The sequence below is a fragment of the Eurosta solidaginis genome, chromosome 2 (genome assembly GCF_040869045.1).
Source record: "Eurosta solidaginis isolate ZX-2024a chromosome 2, ASM4086904v1, whole genome shotgun sequence".
Taxonomy (NCBI): domain Eukaryota; kingdom Metazoa; phylum Arthropoda; class Insecta; order Diptera; family Tephritidae; genus Eurosta; species Eurosta solidaginis.
Window position 1 is genome coordinate 196,241,433 of NC_090320.1, and position 18,878 is coordinate 196,260,310.

At 40.3% G+C, this 18,878-nt stretch overlaps 1 protein-coding gene across 3 annotated transcripts in view; it reads right to left on the reverse strand.

Annotated features, from left to right (window-relative positions):
• LOC137240473 (nitric oxide synthase-like) overlaps positions 1-18,878 on the reverse strand; it is a 336,236-nt gene that overhangs the window by 23,667 nt on the left and 293,691 nt on the right. For all 3 annotated transcript variants that reach the window (XM_067766786.1, XM_067766785.1, XM_067766787.1), the window contains exons 14-15: positions 2,051-2,215; positions 81-255 (exon numbers count right to left, since the gene is read on the reverse strand). In XM_067766786.1, coding sequence (XP_067622887.1) covers positions 81-255; positions 2,051-2,215 — 340 coding nt within the window. The remainder of the gene's footprint in view (positions 1-80; positions 256-2,050; positions 2,216-18,878) is intronic.

Sequence of the window (18,878 nt, forward strand, 5' to 3'; positions counted from 1 at the left end):
TGAATAAATTTTCATATTTAAACGAGTTTTTTGTTGGTAAGTATTTAATTAAAGTCCGTTATAAAATACTTTAGTCTTACCTTAAACACCTCTGGTGCCCATTTTCTAAATGATTGTTCTTGTCCACACATTTCGTCTCCGTAGGCGATCTTAAGCAGACGTTCACCACCCAATTCACCAAGTACATTGTCGACGTATTGACCAAAAGCACAAAAATTGGGATAGGCGGAAGAACCCAAGGCGAAGACAGCGAATCTTAAAACCAAAAAAACAATTGCAATGAAATATCTCTAATATTTTTATCTCAGTATGTTCGAATGAATGTATGTATCAAAAATAGGTTTTAAGTCTAATCGGTGCCCGCGTGCTCCATCTTCAGTGTCAGTATTCCTCCTCTGCTCTCTGCTTCTTCTTTTCTTTCATTTCCAGTAACCTACTAATTTTCCGCCATATGCCTTTTTTTTTAATTTTGACCCTGAATACACAATTTCTTTCCATCCCCCTTGATGGGATTGGTGCCGACGCCCAACTGAACGATGTCTTAGAAGACTTAAGCAAGCATCACAGCCAAACAAGAGATGCGATCGACGAATCACGGGAGTAAGAGAATTAAATTATCTGACTTATGCCCAAGCTACCATCCGCAGTTTTGTTTTCGGATTCGTGTTGAAAGAGATACTTCTTTGTTAAGTAAGCCTCAGAACCAATCTTTCGACTTAAACGTCAGGCTGGACAAGCCAGTGTCTGAATGCTATCGCGAGCTGAAGCGAGACGCTTTTTAAAGAAGACAAAAGAAAATGCGTAACATTGTAAGTGCGAAGTGCTTGAACTGCTAGTTAGCAGGGGTAACGCAGGGAAGATGGTAAGCCCTAGTCCACAATCGAAGACGATGGAATTAATGCTTGCCAACCCATCTTTGACGAAGTAAGAATAACAATAACCAGACTAATAACCAATAAGGCCACGGCCATATATTGCCTGCGGAGCAGTTCCAACAGCGCCAACCATCCCGGAATAAGACTTCATAATATCGCATAAGCATATTGTGCCAAAGATTGAGGGTAATCGTTAACCGGCTAATAGAACCTTATCAGTGCGGCTTAAAACATGGTGAATTCACCATCGAACCAACTTTCACTGTGCGCCAAATCATGAAAAAAGTCCGCTAAAAATAATTCACACATTTCTTAATTTTTTTTTTTTTAACCGCTTTGGACAACAAAACATTATATAGCGCTATGTCTGCATACGGCTGTGAAAAATAACGCTGAGCAACACCATCGAGTTTGAAACTAAACGAGAGTCCAGCCAGGGTGACCCTCCCCTCTGACCAACTTGGCGTATGCTGAACAGACGCACACCGTAAGATGAGTTTTATGGTCAACGACAAAACTAAGTACCTGCTGTCTACAAACAACGGTGCAACGTATTTGCATCTTGGTAGCCGGAACTGACACAAACAATAACGTCCGCCTATAAATTCAGCGAAGAATTTTGCCAAAAAATGCTACTTTAGACTGAGTAGGCAATTTAAAAATAAAGTCCTCTCTCTGCAAACGCAAATCTTCTTACTTCACCTGTCCAACTGTAAAGTGCAGAGGCATGGATGCTGAAAACAACAGACGAGGCGGCTGTAGGAGTGTTCGAAAGAAAAGTTTATGATTCGGCTCAGAAGGTACTCTTACCAGAACCCGCCTATGAAAACAAGGAAAGAAGGCGGCCACATTCCGCTGGCTGGACCAGGTGGAAAACTATTTTAATTCCTTTGATGATACCAATGGGCGCCAATCCGAATATAAAGTTCTTTTAGCACTAACACCAACCACATCTTTAAGATTGTGATTTTTACTCGAACTTTTGGTGCTGTTCGAGTTAAATGTACCCCTTATGCAGATTAAGCACGTCCAAATACATATGAAGATAAATCCGGTCAAATATACAACCAACCTTTTTGACTTGTGTGTTAGTTTAATTTTTAGAAAAGTCCACTTATACGTAACCAAATATTAAAAATGTTTGGGTCTGAAATCTTGGCTTCTTTCTTACTTACCTCACATTTGACAGTGGTCCGAAGTTCTCCTCTGTAAACGTATCCGAATTTGAACCGCGCAATGAATCCCACCGATCAATTTTCTTCACTTGCTGTAATGGCAACTTAATTAAGTCTTGGCGAGAGCTTGCTTTCATAAAGGATTTAGATGAGCTGACACCGATACTGCAAAAATGAAATGAAAAGAAAAAAACTGCTTTCAAAAACTCCGAAAATGTTTAACGCCACTCAAATATAGTTAAAAATAGCAGTGGATTACGGTAACATCCAACAAGATAAGCCAAAAACATAGAGTTGTCAAAAGCACAGTTAAAACGCTAAAGCACATGGGGTCATCATAATAATATACTTGTTCTTTATAAGGGGCAAACAATAGAAAAGCTTCGTTGCTGTTGAAAGCATAGCGTAGATACGATAAAAGTAAACCCGCGCAGAGAAAACAAATAATTTTTAATTTGATAAATGAAATTAGGCGCATAGTACCGAATCGTATGAGTTCCGAATTAGCGTAGCACTATCGCTTTAAAAAATGATACTAGTAGGGCTTTCAAATTATTCGATTAAACGAATATTTGTGGAATGGTTTGTTTAGATTATTCGAATGATCGCAACTCAACGTTTATTAAAATATCTTACGTCTTGCGTCACAAACAAAATATTTTTTTGTTTTTTTGAGAAATTAAGTGCAAAAAAAGGAAGTTGGTTTGAAACCTTTTTCAAAATTAACTAAGGGCAAGAAAGTTGTTCCATTTCTCCATTTGCGGCCAATTTTAAGTTATCACGTCTTCACTTATCACACACTTACGACAAATTCCCAAGAAGGGAAAGAGTCAGTTTTGCGAGATATAAGTCTTAAATTTAACAACTTTTGTGTGATGTACTGTCCAATCAAATAAATATAAAGACACTTGCAATAAATTTATATCCATCTAATGAACCGAAAGCACTAGAAACCATGCCGGTCCGCAAAACAGAAAATGCAGATGACATTTAAGAATTTGAGTACCAAGAAACTAACACGTTTAATAGCCAGCAATATGCTACCAACCTCTTTTGTTTCATCCGATGGTCTCCGAGAGTTTATGAATGTAGTTGACCCCGGGTATAAAGTTACCTCTGAGCAAATTATCCAGAAATGACGCCGGAGGTGCTCTGAAAAACTTCCCATGGCCGTCACAAAATGACTACAATTTGACCCTGAACTGACCCAGGAATAACCGTGAATCAGTCACTAAAAACATCCCGAAATTGATCCGAGAAGTTTCCAAAAATGACCGCAGGGTGCTTCCTGAAATAGATTCAAGATCATCGCTACAAATTGATCCTGAAATGACCCAACAAGAACCACGAAATAGTCTCCAGATGACCCCGAAATAGCCGCAAATTGATCCGGAAGGCCACTAAGCGGCTCTAAATATCCCCAAAATAATTCAGCCCTTTGCAGATCTTTGAACGCGTTCTTAACTGGCAGCCATTAAACCTGTAGTGCGAAACAGGCACTTTGCGTGGTTGCCTTCAAATTTGTCTGCGGGAAAGTGATATAATTTTTATACTGAGCTGTGCATAACACACAGGGTGTATAAATTATATTCGCCGAGAATGCAGATATATAGGTGATCTCTGATAACCGATCAGCCGGTTTTTCGGAGTTGGATCCAATTACTTGATGCAAATAGTACGCAACCTCTCCATATCTCAAGAGAAACCATAAGAACTAGGCAGGAAGTCCGGAAGGGTAGGTATATTTTACAACCTTCTAGAAACACTATTATTTCCTTTACCTCAATATGAAAAGGGAAAAGAATTGTTAGAAATATGAACATCCAATCTTTACTTTTCTAGAGCTTTAAGAGAGACCTTGATATTTTTTTTTAAATTTCTTCAACTATAAACGAGCTACTTCAACAATTACTATGTAGTACATTAAATATTTCCAGTATTTACTAGGGTATCTTGCACCATCAAAGACTATCACAAAAAGCTCTCCACCGCCACTACGAAATTCCGCTCAAGTGGTACTTTTGGTTGAAGATGTGCTTCAGTATAGAAGTGCCTCAAGTATGTTGTGGCAACTGAACTACATATTTCTTTTAGCTTGACTCATGAACTAATCCATTGTTACATTTTAAATACCACGACTAGCGAGCTAAGCAGTGTCAGACTGTGAAATATTATAAAGAAGGCCACTCTGCTAGCAAAATACAATAAAGTCGAGAACAAAATGGGGAAGAATCTCAAAGCAGTGAAAAATTCCAAATACATACATATACAATACGAGTATTTTTAAGTATATTTCCAACAACAAAGCACGATAACTCACACTAACTAAAAAGGGGAAAAATTCCCTTTAACGTGGATTCCAGTAGCTCCATGGCACACGAATAGACATATTTAGCTAACTGTTGGTTAGTATATCAAAAACAAAAGAAAAGTAAGACAATAAGTAGAAGAGCCAGCTACAAAATAATAACAATTTCGAAAAACAATAACCGTAGCGAATTACGAAATGATCCCTAAACCCCTGCTAAGCGTTGACGTGCGGACATTTTTGTAGTGTAATTAGAGGAATACGTATCTTGAATACAGTGCGCATTTCGCAAGAGAGACAGTGAATAAACTTTCTATAGCATTATGTGCTTTTAACTCTGTAGTTATTTATGCCACACTTGCATTTTGCACTTATATATTTATTGCACAGTGGGATTCAATCGGACGGAGTCCTCTTGAAATATTTCTTTGTTGAATAGCGAGGTTTATACGTATAACAACTCCAATTTTTGTATTGAAATAAGCCTAGATATTTTTTATGGTTGAATATTTTTGCTCACGGTATGGGGGAAGCCGAATTTAAGCGTAATATGTAAGTGAAAGCGTAGTCTTTGAACGAGGTATGATATTTGGGGGATACATGTAAAATGTAAATGACGGTGCAGTGTGTAATATTGGTATATGTATGTACTCTATGGAATACTAGACAGTACATAAGTAGGCGGTATTGGTATGTTATTGGTATGTGTGGTATTGGTATGTTATATGGAGTCATAAAGAATGAGAGCGTAACTATAGTCACTACACTGTAGCTTAATGTGGGAGCAAGGTACATGGTAGAGCTAATATGAGCGAAATTACACAGCAGCTGCAGGCCGGCATGTCACCTTCATATATATTAAATTTTCTGAGCATATATACAATTTTTGTGCATGCAAGTGCTCGCTATGTATATACATCTGACAAGGCTGTTTTGTTGGAAATAAAGAGCTAGCTCAAAAAACTTAAATGTGTGAAAATAAATAAAATAATTAAAATAAAATAAAACGAAATACTATTAAAAATACCAATTAAAATAAAGTTAAATAAAACAAGGAAGAAAGTATAAGTTCGGGTGAAACCGAACATATCATACCCAGCTGCGCACTTGAAACGCTGTTGTTGTTTGCCTTGTGTGGTTAATAGTGTTATAGGGCTACATTAAAAGACCTTCAGGAAAAGTGGGCGTGGTCTTTTACCGATTTTGAATATCTTTAACGGCTTTTGATTTACGGCTTCTTAAACATAAAAATTTTCTTCTTCTAAGGGCGTGGCACTACCGCCCATATTCCAAGAATTTTGGAATCTAAGTTTTGCGTCATAAAACCAATCCACCTACCTAATTTCATTAGCTTAGTGCTATTCATTTTTGAATTATCTTTTTTTCATATTTTTCTAAATTTTCGATATCAAGATAGGTGCGTATACCGAATTCGTTGAAGATATATCAATATATACGGACGGACAGACAGACACGGCTTAATAATTTTTATTTTTTTCGATACTGATGATTTTCATATGTGGAAGTCTACATATATCTCGATTCCTTTATACCTTTACAACCAACCGTTATCCAATCAAAGTTATAATACCCTGTGTACAAGTACAGCTGGGTAAAATAATATAAAATAATAAGAAAAAAATATGAAAGATTTTAAAAAAAAATTAAAAAAAAAACTTTATAATAAGAAATAAAATAAAATATTGTGACGAATATTAGAAACACTAAGGGATACTATCATCTCTAAGCCGATACTGAGCAGTGACTTGTATGCACATAACCAAATTAATCATTATGTCTACACATATGTATGTCCATACAAGCAGCGGAGAGCAACGCACAAACACATGCATATATCTGAGATACTCCCAAAAGTGGGCAATAATTTGTGCAAGTATCACTCACATATACACGCGCATATCAGAAGATATACACGTGCATCTGTAGTTATAATTTTATAGCTGGTAACTAAGTAAATTCTGGAAACGCCTAGAAGTATGGAACGCGGAAATCGAAGACTATAAAAGAGCGCAATCTGAGCAATCAGCAATGAGTTTGATTTAAGCACGCTACCTGTCGAGAAGTAGTAGTATTGTGAAGTACTTGGATAAAGGCCATTTTGCATTATTGAATAGTGGAGTTATTTATTCAACAGTTTAGTGATTCGAACGTTAGCAGAAGGTTCCAAATAAGAGGAATTCCAGTAAATTCGTTAAAATATAATAAGATAAAAGTAAAATAAAATAAAATAAAATAAAAAAAGTTTAATAATATAGAACAAAACTAAATTATAAAAAAAACTAAATAAAATATAATAAAAAATTTGATAAATGCAAAAATAAAGTGAAATAAAATAAAATTAAAAAAAGAGATAAAATAAAATATAATATAATATAATAAAATAAAATTAGATAAAGCTAAATTAAGTTTAATTAAACTAAATTAAATAAAATCAAATTTATAAATATATTAATATAAACCAAATTAAAGGAAAAAGATTATATGACCTTGCTGATGGATTATGCAATATCCACATTATGAATCGGCTGAGGCCAAGGAGGGTTCAGCAAGGCCTGAAAAGATTTTTTGTAGAGCAAGTCGGTACTTGGTTTAAACCATTTCGTTCGGTCAATGAACCTGCTGATATCTTTTAAGAAACATTTAACAACTGTCTGAAGTTCCCACAGTATATATCTGATCACTGTTTGAAAACGAGTGCACTAGAATTTATAGTACATGACTGTTTCTTTGCTGTTCTTTTCGCCATGAAGGCTAAGCGGACAGTGTTCCGTGATTATGGCAGTGATCTTAAAGACCTAAACCAATGTATCCGCTGTTCTTCTTCTATCTTCAGTCAGTCAAGTTTGTTTGGTTATCTTGCAGGTGTCCTAGGAGTACCTGTTGGAGACCGCTATATCCTGCAATCTGATATGTATATTCCATCTAGGCATCTAGCGGTGCCTTGGTCCTTTCAAATTCGTCTGCATTCTCATTGCCCTCAATTTATCTGTGACCAGGAATTCTTATAATCGTGTGTGATGTTTGAGAAATTCACTGCGACATGAAGCGAGCTATTGCAGAACCTGACCGCTTTAGACAAAGTGATGGGGAAGTTAGCGCCATGAGTGCTGCTTGACCATCTGGGAAAATACATATCTCGTACACTCAAGCTAGGTTTACTATCGTTTATGGTTTATTTTTAGAATTGGCATTCGATTTCAACACAGCATGCAATCGACTAACAATCATTATTTGAACACTGACGGATAAATAAATAAATTTGTTTGTCATTAATTAATAAAATAAAAAAATGTCATAATTTTCATAAAAGTAAAAAACATTAAAGCACTTGCTGCAAAATTAGCATCCGGAAATGTAGCTACGTATGGAACTTCTTTTCTAGTTTCTGGGGGTGCCAAGGAGGAGAACTACCAAAACATTTGAGCTGTAGATGACTTGCAATTAATTCACAACGTATTTACAAATCGCAATACTTGATGAAAAATTCCAAAAAAAAAAGCTATTCGAATAGTCGAATCTATCACTAGTCAAAAGCAAACAACAATTCGATTATTTGGAACCAAATATTTTACTAAACAACTTTGCTAATCGACTAATCGATTATACGAATAGTCGATTATCAACAGCCCCACTCAACGTGATCATAAAACAAAATATCTTTCCCTTAACTGCAACATATCAAAAAAAATTGTGCTCGCTAAAATCGTCCATTGTTAACTTCTTAAGAAATTAATTATTGATATTACAAGAAAACAAACAGCAAACTAAGCCACTGTGCACCAAACCCTTTCCTTATTATTTTGTTGCTCATACGTTCCGACATACTGCACAATAATTGCATGCTTCACTGGTGAGCTGACTGTCTGAGTAGACTAAGCTGACTGACATATAAATATTCGCGGTGGAGCATGAAAAATTTAAAAAATCTTAACAAAAACAAAAGTAACTTCGTGAAACTGTTGTACGCCCGTTTTAGTACAAACCATTTACACATAGCCTTACCAACAGACGAGCAAGTCCATCGACACACTGAACTGAATAGCCCACAACTATTAATACATTCTCGTAATTACAATTGTAGTTGTAATCATTTTTTCAACAAAAACAAAAAATGAATAAATACACAAATAAAAAGTAGATTCCACTGCCACCCTTACATTTTGACGCGTCAATGCTAAGCATCTCAACATTCTCTTCTTTAACAACCTCCATCAACTTCCTCTTGAGCTGTTTTAAGCGTCCTCTTTGGCGTGAATTGAGTTATGCGTAAGCTTTTAAGCTTGCAAACTTGTGAAATTAAGTAGAGCAATAATATCTGGTAGTGTTGTGCCAAGGATTTTACTGTTATGGAAACAAGTGAGCGTTAAAATAGCAACCTTTTTTTTGCTGTCTATTCGTAATTACGATGAAATGCATTTACTGGTGCATTGACTCGTAAATAAATGAACATCTTGGCAATTTTCTAATTACTCAAATAACCAATAAAATAAACAAGTGCTTAACTAAAGATATAAGCGAAATAAGATAAGTTCTTGTACAAAATTTTTATTGGTTTTATTTTAATGTACGTCATAAAAAGTGTGGATATGTTTTAGACTTGGTCAGAATTTGCAAACGTCCGTCCCTAAAAATAATACCCAGTTAGAGCCCTTTAAAGTAGGACTCTATTTTCCCAAACTATGGAAAAACGACTTTACGAAAATAAAGAGACTTAGAGCCGCTTTCTCATGTGAACTTAAAAAATTCCTTATTTCCTTTTATGTCCAATAAACAGGAGTTTTTATACACCTAAAAGTTTTCTTGAGAAAACGGCTCTTATAAAAATTAATTTTGGCTGCATTTGCAAAGAAAAAAATGTCCGAGACCCTCCCAACATTTGTATCAAATTTAAGGCTTGGCGTGCAAATCTGCTAAGTCGCATTTTTCTAAAAATTACTCTTGATGCAGTTTGATAGAGCAGGAGCTTATGCATCAACGTTGCAAAACAATGGTTGTTGTTGTAGCGATAAAGACCCTCATCAAAAAGTTTTGGGGAGCGTTATAGATGGTAACGGTCTTTTCCGGTTATGGATCTGGTACGTTTCGGTAACAAGCGCGACTACCTTGGGAAAGGTTTGATATGAGCACATTAAGCCTTCTCCCGTCCCCGATTGCCAGAGCTGCAGAGAGCAGAAAATGGATTCGCCACTAGTATGTGAGGTTGCCAGTTGGTTTAAATAAATAAACCTCCGAAACCTCCCATTTGCCGCGTGCTCCTTTTAATATTTCCTAGAAATTGGCGGGACGGGACCTATTTTTAATGCAGCCCCCAACGGATTCTTCAAGGCAGATGAGTTTTCACTAAGAGCTTTTCATGGCAGAGAAACACTCGGAGTGTTTGCCAAACACCCGCTTAGAAAAATGTTCTTCTAATTGAAAAAATCTGTTTCTAAAATTTTGATGTTGCTTTTCCCAGAGCGTGAACCCAGGGTCTTAGATGTGGTAGGCGAAGCACGCTACCAAAACACCACAGCGGTCGCGCTTCCCAAGGCAGTCGGTTCTATGTACCGGAGCGACCCGTGATTTTTCCCGACCAAGGACTGTCATTTCAGTGTGACCCCATTTAATTTGTTGCGTCCCTCCCACAAATTGTCATCCTCCCAGCAGCTCCTTGCAGCAGGACTGCTCCATATTCTCTTACTCCGGGAAGGCATCGAATCCAATCCGGGTCCGTCTCCTGACCCCGGTCCTGAGAAATGGTTTTGCTGCATCTGCCGGAAAAGAATCTTTTTAGGACGGTCATACTCTGTTCAGTGTGTCTCGTGTAAGGGATGATTGCATCGGACAGGTTGTTCTGGGCTTGATCCCATAACCCGACGTCCACGTAACTTTTATAAATCTTTTGTGGCTCCTTGCTGTTCACGCCCAAGGGCGTCCCGCAGTTTACGCCTAAGCGCCCCCCATCCCCCCCCCCCCCCCCCCCCCCCCCACTACCTTCCAGCAGCCCCGCTGCTCAGCAAGCCACAACAAGTACCCGCTGCTGCTCGCGACCCACGTCGCCAACAACTCAAACAGCTGCTACCACTCATTACTACTACCTTCGTAGTAGAGTCGGTACCAATGCTGAGCATCAGCCTCTGCCCCCGTCTTCACCCCCCCCCCTTTTCCGACAGCAATCGTGTAGGTCAGGGAAACAGACTCTTAGTCCCTACCTCCCTTTGCACCGTTTTCCAGCACAGAATATACATGTTTGCGACATCCGCCCAATGCAGCTCCTGCCTTGGGTGGCGCCACTTTTCTAGATGTTCTGGTCTCCGCGACGGCAACCCCCCGACGGGTATTATCGCGCCATGTTGCCAGGTCGCAAACCCAAATCATCCGGGTACCCCAATGCTTGCCCAAGGACGCCCAGTCCCAGGTCCACAACAGCAATTGCGTCCTGGCCTTCCACAATCCAGGCGTAGTCACCCGTCACTTACCCCAAGAATGGCGGCGTCTCCCCTTATGCACTTCAGAATTCTGCAGTTAAACTGTAATGGACTAACTGGGAAGATTACGGGGATAGTCGATTTCATGAAGCGGCACAACATCCGCATTGCTGCGATTCAAGACACTAAACTCACAGCACGATCTGTATTGCAGACCTGCTCTGGGTATAATGTCCACAGGAAAGACCGCGAGAGCGGAAATGGAGGCGGCCTCGCGTTTATCATACACCACTCTGTGCAATATTATATATTTGATTCTGGCATCGACCGCAGGGATAATGTCTTAGAACGTCAAGGCCTATCTGTTCGGTCAGGCGATTCCAAACTAGAAATCATCAACATCTACGTCCCTCCTGCCACCTGTAGCCCCAGTGGATACCGCCCTAATATCAGAGCCTTACTCACTGGCAACCATCGCATTATCTTAGGCGATTTCAATGCCCATCACGATCTATGGCACTCAAACTTGCGGGCGGACAGTAGGGGTGAGATGTTGGCGGATCAAATAGAAGAAACGACGTTCTGCTCAATAAACGGAGACGCCCCCACACATATGGTAGGAAGCTATCACAGTTCGCCAGATATCTCAATCGTGAGCGCAGAACTCGTAAACTGCGTCAACAGGCAGCCGATGGTAACATTGGCATCCGACCACCTGCCTATACTTACTTCGCTCGAGCGTACCGCCGACTTCATCGTCACCGAAAAACGCACTTTCATAAACTTCAAAAAAGGAAAGTGGGAAGAATATAAATCTTTTACAGATAACCGCTTTGCTGCCCTCCCTATCCAGACTGATGCCCGCCAAGGGGAGCGTGCCTTCCGTAAAGTCATTGAATCCGCCTCGGCACGTTTCATTCCCGCCGGGAGAATTCCCGAAATCCGGCCCCACTTCCCGGTGGAGGCCGCAAACTTAGCGAGAGAACGTGACCATATAAGACAGCTTGATCCAGGCGACCCCCAAATAAGGGATATATACCAACGCATCAGATTGCTTGTGGATGAAAAGAAGCGGGCGAAATGGGAGGAGCACCTAAGAGGTTGTAACCTCTCTTCCGGTGTGGGTAAACTTTGGTCGACCGTAAAGTCCCTATCGAAACCGACTAAGCATAAAGACAAAGTTTCCATCGCCTTTGGCGACAAAGTGCTGTCGGATGCGAAAAAATGCGCGAGCGCTTTCTGCCGACAATATATAATGCATCCTACGGTCGACAAAGATAGATGGAGAGCCAATAGACACGCACATAAACACAAATTCAGCGCGTCACCAATCACCATCACCGCTAAAGAGGTTGAGGACGCTATTGGTCGCGCTAAACCATCCAAAGCAGTGGGCCCAGACGGCATAGCCATGCCGATGCTTAAAAGCCTAGGGAAAGAGGGTTTCAAATATTTAGCGCATGTCTTCAACCTGTCTCTTTCCACCTTTGTCATACCCGAGAAATGGAAAATGGCCATAAATCCTGGGAAACCAGCTAACATAGGAGAGTCGTATCGTCCGATATCTCTCCTATCGCCAGTAGCAAAGACGCTTGAAGCCATTTTGCTCCCTTATTTCCAAGCAAATTTGCAGCTAGCCTCTCATCAGCATGGCTTCAAAAAACTCCATAGCACTACCACCGCGCTAAATGCCATTAGCACCCAGATAAATTGCGGTTTAAATCAATACCCCCACCATAGAACAGTACCCGTAGCGATAGACCTATCAAAAGCTTTTGATACGGTCAACCATGGCTCGTTACTGCAAGACCTGGAAGGGTCTACCCTTCCCCCATGTCTTAAAAGGTGGACCGCAAATTATCTGGGTGGTCGGCAGGCATCGGTGCAATTTAGAAACGAAACATCAAAACCAAGGAGAATTAAACAAGGGGTGCCACAGGGTGGTGTCCTATCCCCACTTTTGTTTAATTTCTACATATCTAAGCTACCTTCACCACCGGAAGGAGTCACAATCGTTTCCTACGCCGATGACTGCACAATAATGGCCACAGGCCCAGGCCCAAAGATCGATGAGATATGCAATAAAATAAACGACTACCTCCCTGATCTCTCAATTTTTTTCGCCTCGCGAAACCTGGCATTATCACCGACTAAATCTTCCGCGATCTTATTTACAACATGGACGTCCCAAATGTCGACCATTTTGAGCATCCACGTCGATGGCACTACGCTACCAACTGTCCTACACCCCAAAATCTTGGGTGTGACGTTTGATCAGGATCTACATTTTGGTGAGCACGCAGCCGCAATTGTTCCGAGAATTCAGAGCCGTAACAAAATCCTAAAATCCCTCGCTGGCAGTACCTGGGGAAAAGTCAAAGAAACGCTCGTTACCACATACAAAGCAATTAGCCAGCCGATTACAGGCTACGCGTCACCCATATGGTCGCCTAGCCTAAATTACTAAATTACCCACTGGAAGAAGCAACAGGCCTGCCAAAATACTGCTCTCAGAATTGCCACGGGCTGTCTTCTTATGTCCCCAGAACACCATCTGCATAATGAGGCGAGAATACTCCCCATCAGGGAGAGAAATGAGATGCTGACCAAACAGTTCCTATTGAATACCCAGAAACCTGAGTATCCCAACAGACATCTGATTGATGAACCAGCACCGCCTAGGGGCTTAAGGAGTCATCTCCGTAAGCATTTTGAGGAAATACGGCACCTGAGAACCCAGCCGTATGAAGCGAAAAAACACAAGCAGGTCCTCGGTGAACTCCATAAACAGGCGTCGGACCTTTATGCCGGGAATTGCCCGGTGAATCCAGTACTTAAAGAAAAGTATCCAAAACTCGCGGAAGAGGAACGCATACTCCCCAGGGAAACGTGTGTCACTCTTTCTCAACTTCGTTCTGGATACTGTAACAGGTTAAACTCTTACCTATCCAGAATCAACCCCGATATACAAAATGTATGCCCCGCTTGCAATGTGTCCCCACATGACACCAACCATCTCTTTAATTGTAATGTGGAACCAACGCCTCTAACACCCCTTTCCTTATGGTCCACCCCTGTTGAAACGGCAAGTTTCCTTGGCCTCCCGTTAGAGGATATTGATGACAATTTGTGATCGGTCGCGGCTGTTAGGTGGGGCGAAGCATTGCTACAACAACAACAACCACAGCGGTCGCCACGGGTATATTCTAACTACCCTAACCCGAATAACAGTAACATCAAATATTGACACAAAAAAGAATCTACTTTATGACGAGTTCGTTTCCCATGTTTTTGATGAAAAACTTAAATAACTTGTGTTTGGCTGCCAGGTTTGCATACATAGCAGACGATGTTTTAAGCGCACGCGCAGCAATACTGAACTTATCATAGGACTACGAGAATCGATGCCCTTGTATTTTCGCCAAATTTTCTGTAATTTCGATTGATAATGTTAACTAAGCTTTCATATTTTTTCCCTAATACTGGCATGAAGTACGACTAGGACTGCTAAGCCGAGACTTACGTAGGCCATTGTACTCCGTTGTGATAACACGAAGGGTGTCTTGTTTCCCTCCTGTAGAACGTAGTTCAAACGCACATAAAGCTAAACCAGCGCGTTTGCCTAATGCTGCGCAGAATTTTGTTTACATACGAGGACTCTAGGTCCGCAAGATACTTGATTGCAGGCCCATATGAGGACCATGGGCGCCCATAAAGCAGTGATCTGTTGGCAGACCCATTAATAATAGAGAGGCAATTCAGAAGTATTTCGGTGTCTTTTTTCATCCAGCTTGGTCCAGATTTGCCTGGAAACCCGACATATTGTTCCGTGGCCCGTCTCGCGTTAGTTTGTTCCGTGAACTGAGATCGCAGTCAGTGCTAGCAAGTATTTTGAGAATGAGAGGCGCTTTTTGCAAGCTGGTACCTTCCCTGGCTATCTTATCATCAGCGCAGTTTTCCGAAATGACGATGCATCACTACTTTGGAGGGATTTTATGGAAGCTTGGATGTCGAAAAAAAAGGAGGGTACCAGCCAAGGAGTATAACACTGCCTTCGCAAACAAACCTTCATTCATCACAGTCACAACAACAGCAAGAGCAACGACCAAAAACACAACACCGCAGCGGGTTAGGGACCCGGCAGGTACGCCTGTCGTAAAAGGCTTCTAAAATGTCCAAATGATTCAAGGGCTCTGTGTAGCGCATCCCTTTAAAGGGGTTGCCAGTGCAATTTAAATCTTCTCCAACCCAGTTATCAGCCTCACCTACCCGCGGCGAATTATTTTCGTTTAGTAGCCGCAGCTCTGGAAAGCTCCATGGACTAGGAGGTGGGGAAGAGATCTCCTTGAATGTTTAATGTGATCATATTAAACCATACCCGAACTGGCTTGTACCTTGGTGGTGCTTGTTACTGGAACGTACCGGTTCTATATCCGGCAAAGGACCATCAACGACATTAACACTCCCTAAAACATTCGGAGTGTGTTTTTATCGCTACAACAACAAAAGCAAAATTAGCCAGCCAACCAATCCACTTGCCATTGCATCAGCACAATTCAGAAGCTTTCGAAGAATTTAACTTAAATATGAAAATTTACAAACATTGCTAAAATCATAGTATTACAATGAAAATAAGCAAATCTTTGATGAAAACTAAGAAAACTCAACCACATGACTGTGCAAAAAGGAATTGTTGAAGTGCAAAAAAAAGTTTTTACAAAAATGCTGCTTAACTGCAAGTAATCAATTGAAAAAAGTGAAAACCCATTAACGTGCAGAATAGAAATTAAAAGTCACTATGATTGGTTATAGTTACACAAATCGCTTCCAATAAGTATATATGCTCGAAAGCAGAGCCAATAAAATGCAGCAATGCGCAAAAACTTTTTAAGTAAGAAATAACCAAAGAAATATACCGAGCAAATTTAAAAAGGTTAAAAATGTTTGAAAAGAAATAATAAACGAAGAAAGTTCAATCACAGCTGCATATGTAACCACAAATGGTCGGCGAAAGGGTAAATAGTTGTGTAATTCATTTTCGAAATGACGTTAGTCGGTTTTTTTTTTCAAAGACCGGAAAGAAAATAGATTTGGTATTAAGACCTCTAAATTAAGACTGGGGTTGTTATGTACAAATGTTGTTGTAGTTGTAGCAGTTTAATATGTTATGTACTAATAATATGTTTTAATGCACTTTCAAAAAATTTTTAGAACACTACCTGATGAATATGGAAATACATCGAAAAGCACAGGAGGGAAATTTCGTGGTAAAGCTTCAACTCAGTTTACATAAACTGATATTTTGGCCCACAAAAAGGTATACGAGTAATTCAGACTTATTTTTGAACTTGTATTTCTTTATGAAAAAATAATGAGATTGAAACTTTAAGATGTGACGCAAAATAAACAGCTTGTAACACAAAATTAACAGGTTGAAAATGCAGTTTGTGTGTTTGTGCTGTGAAATGTACGAGCATACTTGCTTTTAGTGGGACTTTCACCTCATCACATATTTAGATGGTTAATACAATAATTAAAAAATATTTTAAGTTAAACGGTTTTATTCAAAACAATAATTACATGAAGTAATAATAATACTAAAACTATAAAATAATTAGGTAGGTCCTTGTTGGATCACCCTAATAGCATTTATAGCAAATATTAAAAACACTTATTAAGTAGCTGCTAACTACTCTCAATTTATACTAAACACACTCTTTGTAAACATGTTCATACACACACACACACACACCTAACATTAAGCATTAACTATTGAACTCATTCTCAATCTCACTTATGCTTTTGGTTGTACCTACAAAATTTGTTTTCCAATAAATCATTGCAAATCGTCATCTTAACGTGAACGGTTCGTTTTTGCATTTTAGTCGCTGTATAGTTATATTCGCGGGCAAGTATATATATACCCACTGGTCAACAGTTGCACACACCCACTACCTAAGTTTCATGTAACCCAGGAAAATCCTCCTTGGTTCAACATTTTGGCGCCCAACGTGGGGCTTGTGTGCAACTTCATAGTCCAGATTGGGAGTTATCAACCGTCGAACATCACAACAACAACCGCCGATCCCGCAGTCAGCAGTTCATCGGCCGTAATTGTGTTGTACATTTCCCGTGGACAATCGGCAGCACTGTATACAAATAATCATCTGTACATGTAAGCCGTTTGCCGCTATCAACTGCCCTTTGGAAATCGTATGTATGCATAAAATTATTATTTTTGTCACATCCACCTTTTTGCATTATTTGAGATTGCATTCATATTCGCTGTTGCGGTTCATTGCAAATAATTTTTTTGTTGATTGCTGCGCCGCTAGCGTATACACCCACGTCTAAGCTGACGTTGCTCTGCTCGTTTCGTCATTTTCGTTGTTGATTGCTGCGCCGCTAGCGTATACACCCACGTCTAAGCTGACGTTGCTCTGCTCGTTTCGTCATTTTCGCTTGCCCTGCCTACGTCATCACTTGACTAGCAGCATTTTTCTTCGCAATCAATATTAGCACAACCCAGCAGACAACTGAACAATCATTCAGGTCGTATACCACGTCGCAAGTCACCATGTCCCTAGAAGAATGTAAACGCAAGCGCTCCAATATTAAACGAAATATTTCGCGTATAAAATCCATTGTAGAGGCAATTAAGGATACGGATGAAAAGCCGGCGCACGCCGAACTCCAATGTCGACTAGGGATTTTGGAGTCCTACTTCAAACAAGCACTTTCCGTGCAAGCAGACATAGAGGATTTAGACCCTTCCGATAACGGTCGAGCTGACTTAGAAGACAGCTACGTGGCTGTAAAGCTCAGCATACAGGCACGACTTGGGGATGATGGTAATACCACAGTAAATTATACTGATACGGGTACACCTGCACCTGTCGTTGCGTCATCGCATCTCCCAAGGTTGTCGCTGCCTACCTTCAGTGGAGACTACGCTGAGTATAAGAACTTTATAACGTCTTTCACTCAAATTATCTCACGTGAGTCTCGACTATCAAATATAGAGCGTTTTAACTACCTTTTATCCTGCTTGAAAGGCTCAGCCTTAGAAACAGTGAAGGCCTTTCAATTAACCAGTGAAAATTATCCCAAGGCATTAGACAGACTCAAAGAACGATTTGACAATCCGACTTTGATATTTTTAGAAGGAATCGCCACACTTTTTACACTGCAGCCAGCAGACAAGTCGAACGCTCAGCAGTTGAAAAGTCTCGTAGACAAAGCATCCGCTATCTACAGCTCGCTGGAATCACTGGGTACAAGCTCCGAAATTGCGCAAGCCATGTTGATTTATATAGTTATGGGCAAATGTGACCAGCAGACTCGCAATAAATGGAACGAGTCCCTCGACTACAAATCCCTTCCGACTTGGTCCAAATGCTCACAGGTCTTAGAACGCCACAGCCAGTTTTTGCATTCATCTGATTCGTCAGTCAAACGAAAGTCAGAATCTGGCAAGCATAATCGTGGGACGAATAGCAACCAGCAATCATCGTTTGCTGTATCCAGTTCCAATTGTGTTCTCTGTGCCAGCTCTAAACATAGACTCACTGGTTGCCCTACATTCAAGGAGATGACTTCAAATCAGCGCTTCGATACAATGAAAACGCATGACTTATGTATCAACTGCCTTGGCAATGGGCATAGATTAGCTCAATGTCCATCAAAAAGTCGCTGTCGAATATGCAAAAAAGGCCATCACACGATGTTACATCATGGCAATTCATCGCAAGCCACGTCATCGACACAGCAACCAACACCAATCACGCATATTTCGCAGTCTGCTGCACCAACTTGGCAATCAACAAACGCTACTTTTAGACCTCAATCTTATGCCGAACTGCATTCTTCGCAAGCTGCAACACATTCACATATGGGAACGTCGGAAAGCGGGCAAGTAATACTAGCAACGGCAATGGTTCTAGTCAAGCACGCAACCGGTGAGTACATCCTCGGCAGGGCTTTGCTTGATTCGTGTTCGCAAGTGAATTTCATCACGGACGACTTCGCCCAAAAACTTCGTCTTGGTCGTGAAAAACACCACGTTGGAATACGTAGCATCGGAAACTCACTT